Genomic DNA, 15,959 nt, shown 5'->3' on the forward strand with positions numbered 1-15,959 from the left:
TTTTTTTGGTGCTCCATTACACAGCTATGTGTGTACGTGTCTGTCCAAGCACGGACAGCTGCAACACCTAAAGTGGCCAGTAGAGCACAGAGTAAAGTGGCACAGAATACACTACAGTACCAGCCCTGGGCACGAGGTCTGGAAGTCTGGATCTTCTGGGGACCCCCACACGGTCATTTCGGACACGGGACTGCTTGCCGGAAATGGGCCGGCACCCTGGCCGTGTTCTTGGGGGTCTGGATATTCTGGCGACCCCCCAGGGACCCCCACACGGTAACTGTAATTTCTCAAAGAATTTATCCAAAAATAATCAAAATACAGTAGAGAGCACAGTACACCACAATACAGTATACGGAGCACAGTACAGTACATACAGTACAGTAACCAACTATAAATAAATGTATAGTTGCACTGCTCAGTTCAGTCACGGGTGTGATTTTTTTAATTGCAGTGTGAAATTGCTATTTCATAGCTATTGCTTTTGTATCTATTTTATTTCTAAATATATAAGAAGAAAGTGTAAGGTCGTATGAGTTTGTTCATGGAATCGCTGGTCGTTGTTTTTTGGACGCAGGGGTCTTCAACGTTTTTTCAGGCCAAGGACCTGAGAGAGATGAAGCTGGGACATCCTCTACATTGTATAAAATTGTGCAGATTAAAACGAGCAGTTGAGATGAATAACAGTCTAAATCCATAATTTATTCTGAGCCCCCTGAAAAGGCCTATCTGTCCTTACCACTTATCTATGATTTACATTATGGATATTTAGTGTGGACTTAGACTGTTATTCGTATCAACTGCACCCTTTTCATAGATTTCTTTGATAGCTTCATTCATCAGTTTTGTGCAGATTAATGTTTTTTTTATATTTTTCTCTTTTTATTCATAATATTTCATACATCAAAACTTATGAAAACTTGACCTTTGTCTCCGTATTTTTTTTTCTCCTTTACCGTCACCAATCGGACTATGGGATTTGAACTATACGCTGTCCAGGAGATGGGATCCAAGTGCGTGGGTCTCAGACTTAGTCCCTCCCACCAAGGATGCATGGAGGAAATGAGGTGAGAGAGGAAAGTGAAGCTGAATTCCAATACCCCAAATCACTCACACTCGGTCACTCCAGCATAGCAATTGTGTAGACATCACATACTGTAACATCAGTGTCTGAACGTAAATCATTGCGGGTTGTTTAGCAGAATTCAATATAGTGGTATTTTGGTCCACAGACCACACGATGGTGATGCTTAAGCAGAATTGTGATTCTGCTGAAGCTTCACTGTGTATAAAGTTATTATTATTATTATTAAATGACCTGAGGCTGTGCACCTTTGTGCACCTGTAGGCTACTCCCAGGGTTTTAGCTTAAGACCCAAAAGAGAAATGAGACGTTTGCCGGGGAGGCCGGGAACAGAAGCTCACACGTCGCGTTGCGCCATGTAAGCTTGTAGATCTACCATTTTTACTACTTAAGCCTTTTTTAGGGCTGCTGGCACGCCCAGCTTTGTGTGTGCTGGTAAATCTTTGCGATGATTTGATTGGCTGATCACCCCATAGCGATGATTTGATTGGCTGAGCAAAGTAGCCTACATATTGAGGATTAAAAGTGAGGGCAGAAAAGTTAGGACGTCAATTGTGATGGGCCAGAATGTGATGATGTATGATGTAATATGATGAGTGAGTTCCCCTCACACGATTGTGATTATGGGTGGAGGTGATTTGATCATGATAATGTCTGAGTGCTACAATTCGGATTATCATGATGATGTATGATGATGACGATGATGATGATGTATAGATGCAGTAACCACAACCGTACTGCTACCGACTATTAAGGCACACTGCTACCGACTAATAGACACATAAGCCTACATACAGTCACATGTCGGAGTGGTTAGCACCACTCAAAACGTTCAATTGTTTTTGAGGGGTGCTAGCCCCTCCTATGCACTGCTTTGTGTGTGTAGGTGTAAAATATATGTTTTTGTTTAAAATTAGTTTTTTAATCTTTTGAAGTAATGAATAAATACATTTATGAAATATATAAGTGATATGCACACACGTACACGACGTACATATACAATCTCACCGACTTGTTGTGAGCTTGATCAGGAACGATGACTAGTTTGAGCTATGGAACGATGGCAATGCATGGTCTCTTGACTTTAATCCATTCTGGATTTTGGTGTTTTAAGCATTATGTTATACTTTAGCTATTGAAAAATAGCTAACTCAAACCTTCTGCTTCTGGGGGAGTCCCTGGAACAACATATGTTCAGATGGGGGTCCTTGACATGAAAATGTTTGAGAACCACTGACATAGAAACATTTTTAGAATCGTCGTCAGGTCTTAAGCCAAGAAAACAGCAGCCAGGTAAAGAACTTGAACATTAGAAAGCTCAGTGAAGCAGAAGCGCATATACCCCTTGCCTGGAAACCAGACAAATCTACCAGTGAAAAAGTAATTATAATAATTCTGAAAAAATAAAAAATACATTAGTTTGAAGTGAGGGGCGCTCTATCATCATACATCACATTCCGTGCTCAGCCATATTACAAATGACATTACGGGCCAATCACAATTTGCGTCCTCACTTTTCTGCCTTCACTTTTAGCTTCAATATTTATTAATTGCTCAGCCACTCAAACCTTCGCTATGGGGTGATCAGCCAATCACAAGCCAATGTTTGTGTTCACACAAACCCGGAAAGCTGGGCATAGGCATATTCTAATTTCTTACTGAATACTTACCGGTATGTTCTCAAAAATAAAATAAAAACAGATGAGTGATTTGTCTGAGTAATAACCAAGACATCAGCCTGGTAGATTGTTGACATCATAGTACTATCTTCATCAGTAATTATGATGTGAGGCATTTTAGGGCCTTTGTAGTGCAATGGTGCCATGAGTTGCATGCATAACCTTGAATGAGTGCTCCTGTTAGAGTCTTCAACGTGTTCTCTACTTTTTTGATTGCATGGTTGCCATTCACACAACTAGTGTGAACCCTGCATCAGTGCTCCTAAAAGGGTCCAACCCCTCCCAGGGTCCTTGGGGTGAAACCTTGCACACACATTCCCATTATAACGCCACCAGCAGGCCGAATTGGTGGGTGATATATACTGTAGTAGTAAGTAAGAAATGGAGAGGGCAATCCCTGAATATATAACCCAAAATGTTAAAGTATATTTGGTATTAGACACACATGAGCATAACACTATTAATTGTGTCTAATGTAATAGCACCACACCACAATTGTCTGTTTGAGGATAGCACTTTGTGTGCTGTGCTTTATTATAATGGAAGCAGACAAGCAAGAATAGGTGGGCACTATCTTTAGACATCTGGGCACATTGATGTAAAATGAGCTATTTTGTCCAAACTGTTTTTTTTAAATGGTATAATGCACAGTACATCATTTATCAGACTTAATTTTATTTTTCAACTTCTTGTTGATTCCCAAAAATGACTGGATGTACAGGTTTAGAAATTTAGAAAAATTACACCATTTATATAGGATGATTCATCAACTTCAAATGCTGTCTTCTTTGGCTGAATTATGATGGAATCATTTTGAGGGCAAGTGGAGAGGGTTTATTCTTGATTTTGTATTAGTTTGCAGGGAGGGACTTCGATGTAAATCTCTTCTCCATGTAAATCTCTCTTCCTCCTTACGTTCAGCACTTCATCCAGCACAGCATTCCCAGAAAGCAACAATACTTTCAGGATTGAATGTGGGTTATCATCAGTTGGTTGGTGGTGTATAAAATGGCAACACCAATTCATGGATAGGACTGGGGGCCAGGCTGTTGAAAACTAATTTTACCAACTCTTTTACATCTGCAATTACGACACCAAGGGGCGATAATTCAGCTTGATGACATGAGTTTCTGTGATCACATCAGGCCTGATAAACTCAATGCCATGATCATCCATCACATGGGCAACATACAAGGATTTGCCTCGGGTCTCGCGAACATCATACCCCTCACTCGGGTGACCCAGCCGGGGTGATCAAGTCCTACCCTCGATCAGACCCACTAGGGAAAGACCAGGTCCACACAATCCATTGGAACCACTCCGGAACTACTATGCCGGGATTGAGAGGTACTATTCTGACATGTGGAGGGACTAGGCTCTGTGGGTTGACTCCTGTCCGGGCCCCTCCTACGTCTCACCAGGTTCACTCCTGCTCTCACCAGGAGCACAGCTAGGACCTGTGCGTTGCACCAGACTCCCAGCACCAGACACTTCATTCAGGAGTGGTGGATTCTTGAGCCGCAATTGTTCTGCAGGCTCCACCTGGGCAATGGCAGTACTGCAGGCTCCACTTGCGGCTCCAATGGCCCTCCTAAAGGCCTCACTGAGCCTATTATATTTCATGTCTAAATTATGGACAGTGTGTCTGGTTGGCTGCTGTATAGTAGGCCATGTTTGTCATCATGTGTGAATGAACGGTGGAGCTGTCTTATTGTAACATTTAATAATTTTCCTGCTATAAGTTTGCTATCATGAAGTTTTACACTGAGGTAAACGTATCCAATATTTAATTAGTAATATTGTAACAACTTCTAGTCACGTTCTACCGGCCACATGGAGGCACTATTTGACATTAATGTAGTATTTTTATATATAAATTCTTACCCTTGCTATACTTCACATGTCTATAATGCACTGTCAGTATTCTTACAATTATAATCTTTTAACACTGCAACTATAGTCATAAAAACAGAATAGTTATTAATACTCAAAATACTTGACAGAAATAATCATAACACATTATATAATAATTAGTAAAGCATTACATTTCTGGACACTCACTTAAACGCTTTTGGCAAGGTATGTGTATTATTGTAATAGCCTACATAATATAATATAATATAATATAATATATGTATTATAATCACTGTTATAATGCTTTATAGCCTACTTATAGTGTGTTTATAGGTCACTAAATTATAGCTATATTAATATTATATTTATATATTTTATAGCTCTGTATTATTCTGATAGTAATCATTGCTATAGTCAGACCCGTTGGTGCAGCAGTGTTGCCATGTCTGCTTAATGTGCTTATTATAAGCGACTGGGCTTGTTGATTTTCTGAAACATCGCTTGTTTTAGGGTTGCGTTTTGGGGCTTGTTTAAAGTTGTTGCTTACCGGTACTATTTAGGCTTGCTTTATTATTCTTATCATTAGTATTTTAACATCAACATCTTATCATTAAATTAACATTTTCATGTGGACCAGTCCAGAAGTATTTTAGTTCCAGAGACCTCCATACCATTGTTGTCTAAAATGTTTACAAAAATGAAATGGTCTTAAGTAAAGTAGGCCTATACATGATGAGACGTACGAATATACACTTCTATATAGCCAAAAGCAGGAAATCATCATAGGAGGTAAAAAGGGGGGAAAAAACATACAGGGAAAAGGGGTGGGTGGGGGCTTCAGTTTTTACGGGGGCCAGTTTCGAATTGCCCTTTGAGAGCAGTTTTGAAGGAGTCAAAGAGATTTGCATGTCTTAATGACTTTTGGTATGGTGTTCCACATTTTGGTGGCATAGGAGCGAAATTAATTTAGTCCCTTGTTTGAGCCGAATCTGGGTTGCACATGGTTTGTTGAACTCCCTCTGGTCTTGTGGGTGTGGACTTTGGTGTATCGAATCTTGTGGACCAGACCCATTGCAAGATGCTGTACTCTGTCGTCAACCCTAAGCCATTCCAGCCTGTCAAAGTGGGCAGGGGTGAGGTGGGTTCAGGGATTGAGGCCAAGTACTCAAGTAGTAGCCTGACCAGTTTGTTTCGGGAAGTCTGGAGCCTTGTTTTAAGAGCGTACCAAGAGGTGCATGCATAGTCAAAGAAACCTTGTACGAGGGCTCCTGTTAGGGTCTTCAAGGTGTTTTTGTTGACCAGTGAGGACTCCTCACTGAGGAGATCCTGCAAGAAATCTTGTTCTTTGGTTGACTTTTTGTATTACGTTGGTGGCGATTTTATTACCGGAAATATTTGCCTCCAGGATGGAACCTGTAGGTAATTCCATCTGTTCATGTGATAATATTGTCACCCACTCTAACCAGAAGGACTAGGCTACTATTTCCTTGTGGAACACCACAGCTCACTGGGAGGGAGGGACAGTGTTCTGTTCACCTCCACCATCTGTTCCAGCTCACTGTTGCTATCAAAACCAATTGCTTTTAGATTGTTAACCAGTATGGAGTGGTTCACGGTGTCAAAAGCCTTTTGGAGGTCCAGCGTGATCATGCCGCAATATTTGTCAGCATCCACCTCGTGTTTGATGTGGTCGCTCAAATAGAGGAGGCATGTGTCAGTGGAGTGGAAATGTTCTGAAGTAGTAAGCTAATTATAGCAATTGTAGAAATATTAGACCTTCATTTTCGAATGTTTAAGCACTTTCTAATCATGTTTAAGATACATTACATTAATACGTTACAAATATTTGATTATTTATTATTTGCAAGCTTTTGGCCTTGTTTTCATGTCCTGGTTGCTTATTTCTCGCACAATCTGGCATTGTCTGGCAACACTGCTTGGAGACGCACTCGCACATTAACGTCCTGCTGCTTCTGGAGCGTCTGAGAGGAGACGCAACAAGTACAACAACCCAACAACCCTGAACCCTAGAAGACAGAGCACATGTGCAAGCTGGAGGACGATGCAATCAATGAGAAGTTCAACTCGAGGCTCACCTGGGCCGCTGCAAAACAACAAACAACTAGTCTAGTTTACTTTATATACGGTTGTTTTTTATTTCTGTAAAAAGTATAGCGTCAAATGCGCGTCGGTTAAGCCTTTGCCGTGTTGTCTGCGGTTGTGTGTGTGAATCAGTGAATGGCTCGGTTCGGTAGACGGAACAGCAAGCTCGACTCTTTCCTCAAGAGGAACACGGACAGGGGCGTGTACGAGCGCGTGCGCGCCTACGAGCCGTGCGTGGTGAAGTCGGAGCGTGTGCGCCGGCCGGCGTACATGCACGTCGTGCTGAGCGACGAGTGCGTGTACCTGGCACAGTACCCGCCGCGCACGCTCACCGCGGCCGTGCATTTCAGCCAGGTGCAACACATCCAGCTGGTGGGTGGAGTTTTTTCATACCTTTCATTTGTGTTTATATTAGAGTGGCCGAATCTAATAATATGGTTACCAACTCTCCATCATTTAGCTGGATGGGGACGACCTGGAACCCTCTCAAGGACCACTGCCTGGCCCTGGCCCCTGGACCACTGGTTGAGAATCACTGTGATTATAAAATAATACATTCCGATCAGATTAGAGCTAATAGCACTGTGAAGTGTTAATGACTCTAAAGCATGTGATGTCTGTGAGTCTGTCTAATGTTATATCACAGGTCAAACTGTCAAAAGGTGACATGTTTCACCTCAGGCTATTCCAGTAATCAGTTAATCCTGTCTGTGTTACACCAATTGATTTCTCCCTGTGTAAGTCCCTACTTAAAGGGCTGAGCATGGTTCGAAGTGGCGTGGTGGATAACCGGTTCTGCCAGTGTTTCCACCTCAGCCCGGTTGGGTTGTGAACCGAACCTCAGTGGCTAAATCATAAATCGGTGGCCAAAGTATTGTAGCCTATAGTCTTTATTATGTCTTGATGAATTAAATGCACAGGACCACAATGGAAACAAACCCTCAGGGCTTGTTGTGTTACACTTTGTAGCATTGTTGTATAACTCTATACTTTTTGCTAAAACTTAATAAAGTATTTAATCAATCAATCAATCACATTTCGCAAGAGAAACAAGTGGCCAGGTCTATAATAATAATAATAATAATAAACTTTATTTGTATAGCACCTTTCATACATAAATGCAGCTCAAAGTGCTTCACAGGGCAAAAATAGAATACAATAAAACACAAGTAGTTAAAATGATAAAACAATGGCAAAGGAAAAAATTGAATATAAGAACATAAAATAAATAAAAATAAATAAAAACACCACATGCAGCAAATCAGTCAGGACAGGGTAGGAACGTGCATATTAAAACTCAATTAAAAGCAATGTTGTAGAAGTGGGTCTTGAGCTGAGCTTTAAAAATGTCTACAGAGGCTGCCTGACAAAGGTACAGTGAGAGCTTGTTCCATGCCGACGGCCCGTAGAAGCAAAAAGCTGCTTCCCCGTATTTTTTTGTTGCCATTTGTTTTGGCAATGTGAGCAGGACAGCAGTGGAAGACCTTAGGGGGCGGTTTGGGACATATTTAGGCAGGCAGTCATGTACGTAGGTAGGAAGGTGTGAGACCATTGAGAGCTTTATAGACAAGTAAAATAATTTTAAAATCAATCCTAAAAACAACCGGAAGCCAGTGCAGTGATGCCAAAACTGGAGTAATATGTTCTCTCATCTTAGTTCTAGTTAAAACTCTGGCTGCTGCATTTTGGACAAGTTGTAATCTGTCAGTTGTTATCTTAGGCAGTCCTGAAAAAAGTGCATTGCAGTAGTCAAGCCGAGAGAAAACAAAGGCGTGGATTAGCGTTTTTGCATCGTCCAAGGACAAATAGGCTCTGATTCGTGCAATATTTCTAAGGTGAAAAAAGGCAATCTTGGTAACATGATTAATGTGTGAATTAAAATTAAATTCAGAATCAATAATAACCCCCAGGTTCTTTACTGTACTGTTACTTTCTACAGTCAGGTTACCAAGTCTGCTTATTATTGATTCTTTCTGCTCACTAGAACCGATTATGAGAACTTCTGTCTTATCCTCATTTAGCTTGAGAAAGTTCTCACTCATCCAACATTTGATGCTAGACAGACAGGTCAACAGCGGGTCTAAAGCACAGGGATCATCTGGAGCCACATGAGTGGAATAGTAAGAGAGTGGTGACACTATAGCGTTGACTCCCATTGTAACAATGGAATGCGGAAGTGCTCATTCTATCTCAATGGGATAGTTCCAATGTTTGGAACTATAGTCCATAGGCACCCGCTTTGCGGCGAGATCAAAGCGTGTCGCCACTCTCTTACAATCCACTCGGATGAAAACAAGCCCAAAATAAGCAACTAGGTTAAATTTAATACAAGCTTATTCAGCTTTTTGAAAATAACAGATCTAACAGAGCTATTTTCAAAGAATATTGAGGAAAATTTTTAAACAAACTAAATAATATTTTTGGAACATTTGAACAACACAGATCTTGTATGGGGTGTCCCTCCATGGCACAAAAATATTTTCAGATGAAATACAGGTGTTTCTTTTGTTTGCCAAAATACATTTTAGTCCACCAAATCAACTGTAGATTTAGTCGACTAGACTAAAATATGACTAAAACTAAAAGGAACTTTATCCAAAAGACTATGACTAAAACTAAATCAAACTCTGCTGTCAAAATCAACACTGCAACACTGGTGACATGACCCTCTCTTGGTCCTCCAGGTGAATGACATCCCGGTCTTCCTCAGTGGGCGGGACAGAGAACACTGCCAACACATACGAGTGGTCTACACCACCACCACCAAACCCGCCGCCAAAAGACACCATTGGCTTCCTGCCGCAGCCCCGCCGCCTCCTCCGAGAAACCAACTGTCAGTCCCACCGACCCTGGAAGGTAAAGACAAAATCACACCCGTGTGAACTGAGCGGTGCAGGCTGCTCAACTACACCGCTGGCTGGCTGCCTGCGGCGTTGCAGAGGCAGCCATTGAGGCCTCGTAATCAAACATTATAGACATTGTCATTGGAGCGGTTAGGCTGTGTGTGTGTGTGTGTGTGTGTGTGTGTGTGTGTGTGTGTGTGTGTGTGTGCGCCCCCCAACATGGCTAAAAAATGCATAAGAAAGAAGGGTTCGCTTTACAGAATTGAAGAGCGCAGTGAATCCGGTGTGTGCAGACTATAAACGCCTCAACAGACCATTAACAAGACACATTCCACACTGTAGTGTCTGTCTGTCTGTCTGTCTGTCTTATACAGCATTCAGTAGTAAGAAAGAATCAACAAGCATTATGTTATGTTTAGTTAGACAATATCTACAGATAGCTGTGTGCAATTAATTCACTCACACATTTTCATGTCAAGGACTCACCCAAATTGGACCTGTAGACCCCCAACCGAAAGATTGCTGTGCAAGGGACCCCCATAACAGAGAATACTGTTGTTAGATTACATTTAGTACAGATTCTTATACACTGTCTCATTGGCGTAAATAATAGTAAACTTCCTCAAGTCACTTTTCTTCTGACCCCCCTGGACATTTGGACACTCTACACCTCTTGGTCTGTCCCTTTATTCTCTCTCTTTCTCTCTCTCTCTCTCTCTCTCTCTCTCTCTCTCTCTCTCTCTCTCTCTCTCTCTCTCTCTCTCTCTCTCTCTCTCTCTAGGGGTGTCCTCTCTGCTTCATGACAACAGGTGGAGGATAACCCCTGAACCCCTGCAGAAGTGAGTGTTTCACTGTATGACACACACACACACACACACACACACACACACACACACACACACACACACAGCATGGTCTACACCAAATCTCTTTGTCAAAAATATCTATGTTCCTCTCAAAACAGGGATGCTAGGGTTCAAGTGGTTAATGTGAAAACAGCTCGGTTAACCCGTTAACCCCCTACGGGTCCTGGACCCCCTGTTGAAGAACCATGCATTAGTTAACTTCATTCATTCACTTATCTCTGTGCACCAGAGAGGCCAGTGAACACAATGGAAGTAGTTGCTGTAGGCTAGCAGGACACACACACACACACACACACACACACACACACACACACACACACACACACACACACACTCTGAGGTACTTGAGTACATGCACTTAGTTACTTTACACCAGTGCGTGTTGCTGAGTGGAGGAGAATGGGGCCAGTGGTGTTGATTGATGGTGTGTGTGTGTCTCATGTAGCTCATGATTTATTCAAACAGAGGAGAGAGTTGCAGGTCAAATTCTCTTTAAGTTTCAACATTTAAAAATTTCTGCTAAATACAAACACAGGTGAGGCTACTTTAAAATATATTTTCTAAATGTTTATGTTTCAGAAATCTGCCCACCAGTGACATCATCGTAGGCATCGAGATATTCTCTCAAGGAAATCTTGAGATAATATCTGGGTACCTACTGTATAGGGCTAGTTAGAACTGATAAAAATAAGACAAAAAAACAACAACAACAAAAACCTTTCCGGGCCACTTAAATTTATATGAAATAAGTTTCTAAGTGATATGGATGAATGATTGAATTCCAAATATTATCAATTTATTCCATGGCACACCCACCCTGGACGCCAGAGGAAGCTCTGCAGACAGTGTTAAGTGATAGTCAGCACTGGGAATAGATCTGTCTCTCCCTTCCTCGGTGCTGTAAATTAAATACCTCCGTTTGTGTGTCCGTGCAAGCGTGTGCGCGTGCGTGCTTTAACAGTGGAAGTTGACGATTGTCGTCATTGGTGGGTTGCTAGGGGACCAGAAAGACATAAATGGCCTATTAAAGGTGTGTGTGTGCGTGCGTTTCTGCTGCTGTCGTGTCGCGCTCCCTCCTGGGACTTTATTAGTCTCTCTCTCTCTCTCGCTCTCAGAGCAGTAAAGGTCTTTGGGGACATGATAGCAGCTTACAGTCATTACCTTCCAATCAGTGAATTGTTCCATTTGTACACGTGTGTGTGTGTGTGTGGGTGGTGTTCTAGACTAGTTGAAAACACACATCGCTGGTTCTGTCCTATTTTTTCATTTATTGCATTAGTTACACGGCTCCCCAAGGACGGGTGTTTTCAATGAATCTTATACATGGTTAACAATAGCAACCCATTAAAACGGGAAAGTATCTCTGTGCTATTCTAGATTTTAGAACGTTTTAATACGTTTTTCTTCAGAACACTGTTAGGATTTAGAAGGCATTTGTAGAATGCCTCGGGTTAAAATGGAGTTTGAAGTTACAGTGGAAAATGGGGGGAGGAGAAGAGAATACAATGGTTGTATAGTAGGATGTGGGCCTTGACTGATACAATTAATAAACTGTGTGAACTGTGGCATATGCACTTTCACTCTCTCTCTCTCTCTCTCTCTCTCTCTCTCTCTCTCTCACTCTCTCTCTCTCTCTATTCTTCTCCTCTCTGATTGGATCAGAGGCCAGCGAGTAGAAGAAGATGAGGATGATGATGAAGATGATGATGATGATGATGAAGGAGAAATTCAGCGCATGGCCACAATGCAGAGGATGCTGCGTTCGGCCTCCTGTCCCAACCCAGAGACCCTCATGGGTGTGCGGGGTCTCCCCTCCTGCCCACCTCCTCCCTCCCAGCCCCTTTCCCCCCTCCTCTTCCTGTCCCCTCCCTCCCCTCTGTCTCCCTCCCACTGGAGCAGCACAGTGTCCACCCTGGTGCAGGTCAGTGTTGCCATGTCTGCTTATTATAAGCGACTTTGGGCTTGGGTTTTTTTCTGCTGGCAAACAAATGAAACTATTCAGTATTTAAGTCCGACGTCATTTTGTAGTGCTACGTTACGTCCGGGTCCAAGTGGCACCAGCTCCCGTCCGCATCTCATTGTAAATAGAATATCTAAACGCATGAATCTTTTTACAATGACGTTATTTTTCAGAAAGGAAGCCATTGAGGGTTAAAATGGGTCTTAATGCTTCCAACTCGAGTAGAATTATTAATGTTTTGTACAAGTGTCCATGATAATAAAAATATACTATGTGGAGACAATTAAAACTATTATTATCATTATTATTGAAGGTGGCAACAGTCCATTTGCTCAGTAAAATATTTCGGGGACATATTTAGAATGCGTGCAGGCTTAGTATGTTGAATCTAGTTTGCATTAATGAGGATTTAGTTGACACAATAAAATAAAATGGCGATAGTATTCCATGTGGGGCAGACGGCCTGTCACAGCCAGATTTGGGAGAGCAGCGCAGCTTTGTTGTTGCAAGGAAAGCGGTAAAATGAGACTTTCGTGGTTGTTTTCGTCTCAGATTTTGTCCGACGGAGCGTCACAGTATAACTCCATGGGGACACAAAAGCGACACAAAATTAGGACCCGGAAGTATCTCAGGTTGGGGCGCTCACGTCACAGCTAAAATACTGAATAGTATCTCAAGTGGTAGTAGGTCAAGTGCTGTGGGCTGAGGTGTCTGAAGAGGTGAGTCTTCAGATTACAATGCAAAATTTGGACTGAATCTGCAGTTCTAATTAATGTTTTCTAACAAAAGTTCAGTTTCAGTTGGATGCAGAAATCCATTGGCATAGGGACACATCAGAAAGAAGCATCTCGCAAAAATCTGTCTATAGAATAGATCAGAGGTTCTCAACGTTTTTTGCTGGGGACCCCCGGAAATGCTTTGGCCAAGTCTTGTGACCCCCGCCTCGCCCCTCTTCCAAATACAAACTGACTGCGAAAATAACGTTAATAATAAAGAAAATACATCATAAATGAATACTGAAACCAGATTGAATCATTAAGGAAAGTTTATGCATGCACCACGTACTATGTAAACTCTTAATTTCCATTTTTCAGCTATTGAGTTGCAAAAATAAATAAAAATCTAATGTTTTTTTTGTTTTTGTTTTTTAAATAATTTGGGGACCCACCAAAATAATTTGGCGACCCCCCCCAAGGGGTAGACCCACGGGTAACTTGAGAACCCCTGGAATAGATCATGGTTAATTAATAATAGCCAATTTAACATAGAGTTGTCGTTGACATTGTCGTTGAGTATAACACTAGCATCTGTTAGTGTTAATCCTGCATGTTTCTGTCCTTTACGTATTGTCCTCAGCTCTCTGGGAGGAGAGACTCTGTGGCTCGTCTGTTGAGGAGACAGAAGGTCAGTGGAGCACAGGAAGAGACAAAAGGACAGAGGGACGGAGAGGAGGTGGAGTTTAAGAGGGAGGTGGAGCTTCATCTGTACTCCGTCTCCAAGATCTCTCACATCTACCTGCACCTCCAGAGCTCCTGGAACAGCTACATTATAGTGAGTGACTATGGTCCAGTGTCGCCAGGTGTCTGAAAACAAGCCCAAAAGAAGCGACCAACACTATACTTTAAACCTACGCACCACGTCTGTTGGCCAAATGACGCGTAGACATTCACCACTCTACTAGAACATCCAAATGACGCGTAGACATTCACCACTCTACTAGAACATCCAAATGACGCGTAGACATTCACCACTCTACTAGAACATCCAAATGACGCGTAGACATTCACCACTCTCTACTAGAACATGCAAACAAGTGCAGGGAGGCCACACCGATGATAGACTTTTATCAAAGTCTGAGTTTGATAAGATGTGTGTGTGTGTGTGTGTGTGTGTGTGTGTGTGTGTGTGTGTGTGTGTGTGTGTGTGTGTGTGTGTGTGTGTGTGTGTGTGTGTGTGTGTGTGTGTGTGTGTGTGTGTGTGTGTGTGTGTGTGTGTGTGTGTGCGCGTGTGCGTGTGCATGCATGCGCATGGACGTCTCTCTCTCTCTCTCCAGCGAGCCACTCTGTTGTTAGACCCTCTCTACAGGAGAACATGCAACATTGCATCCAGTTCTTCTTCACACAAACAACCTCCTAGCATCAGGTAACAACCTCCTAGCATCAGGTAACAACCTCCTAGCATCACATAACAACATCCTAACATCAGGTACTGATCTACACAAATCACTGCAGCATTTATACGCTTAAAGGAACACTGTAGAAACTCACACATTTTCAACCCTATCTTCATATAATTCCTCACATTTCTGTCTATTCGCTCTGTGTCTCAGAGGAGAAACCTGCCTCCAGTGACATCATCGGTAGGCATTTAGTCATTACTTAATTATTTTGTATTAATGCAATAACAATGGCTAACCTTTCCAGGAAGAGAAGGGCTGTAGTTTCTATAAGCTTAGAATCCCCATCAAAGATGTCACTGGTAGGCAGCTAGGTTTCTGAACTGTCCACAGCCCACCAATGAGATGCAGAGTGAGTAGAAAACAATTCAACTTATAATGAGCATTACTTATGGCCCCTACACACTGTAGGAGTTTTAAAGTTGTCATCACATCGTTATGTATTTCACACTAAAGGAGTATTTTTTTTCTTTTTTTCGTCATCTGTGTGGCTTTCACACTAAATTATTGGGCTGCCAACATAAAGGTGATGTTGTGTTGGAGGGAGCTGCCGTCCCAAGACCCTGTCCCCAAATGGCTGCAATTGGAAAACCTGTCATGTGGCCCAACGTCCCTATGCTTTCCTCTGTTCCAAACTCCCGTTAGCCGAACCTGTGTCCAAATACACCTCACATTTAATTATTAAACACTCTGTTAAGATCTGGGCACAGTTCAGACGCGCCTTCTCACTTACTGACTTCTCAATTTGTGCTCCCATAGTAAGAAATCATAGATTCAAACCCTCAATTATAGATGGAGCATTCAATATTTGGACTGAAAATCTGAGATCTTTTCAACGAAGGCGTTTTTATGTCTTTCGATCAAATACGGTTGAAATTTGATATTCCCCGCTCTCACTTTTTCAGATTTTTGCAGCTTCGTAATTTTGTAACATCATCTATTATGGATTTCCCATCACAACCACCAGACTCCCTTTTACACTCCATTCTAAAGCTCAATCCACACTCTAAAGGGGTAATTGGGTCAGTTTACTCTTTATTAATCTCATTTGACCTGGAACCGCACCTCATTAAATAATCAATGGGAGGGAGAGTTAGGGACACACATTTCTGAAGCGCTGGATAGGATACACTCCTCTTCAATCTGTCTAAGGCATACTATTATTCAGTTTAAGGTTACACATCGCCTCCACTGGTCCAAAGTTAAAATATCTAAGTTTGTTCCTACCATGGATCCTATATGTGATCGTTGCAATCAAGATCAAGCTACCCTTGCACATGCTTTTTGGTTTTGTCCAAAGCTAAATACATTTTGGCAATCAATATTTAAAACATTTTCAGATGTAGTAGAAGTGCCCATAGAACCCTCTGCCACTATTGCAGTGTTTGGAGTTATTT

General features: G+C 42.0%; 1 protein-coding gene across 1 annotated transcript in view; it reads left to right on the top strand.

The window, feature by feature from the left end:
* Positions 1-145: 145 nt before the first annotated feature.
* Positions 146-15,959, top strand: part of cUnh12orf56 (chromosome Un C12orf56 homolog) — a 21,867-nt gene continuing 6,053 nt past the window's right edge. Inside the window, exons 1-7 of the mRNA XM_080757803.1 lie at positions 146-273; positions 6,850-7,089; positions 9,402-9,573; positions 10,342-10,399; positions 12,089-12,347; positions 13,743-13,937; positions 14,440-14,528. Coding sequence (XP_080613929.1) covers positions 6,853-7,089; positions 9,402-9,573; positions 10,342-10,399; positions 12,089-12,347; positions 13,743-13,937; positions 14,440-14,528 — 1,010 coding nt within the window. The 5' untranslated portion in view covers positions 146-273; positions 6,850-6,852. The remainder of the gene's footprint in view (positions 274-6,849; positions 7,090-9,401; positions 9,574-10,341; positions 10,400-12,088; positions 12,348-13,742; positions 13,938-14,439; positions 14,529-15,959) is intronic.

This window comes from Protomyctophum bolini (genome assembly GCF_963924005.1).
Source record: "Protomyctophum bolini genome assembly, chromosome: 23".
Classification (NCBI taxonomy): Eukaryota; Metazoa; Chordata; class Actinopteri; order Myctophiformes; family Myctophidae; genus Protomyctophum; species Protomyctophum bolini.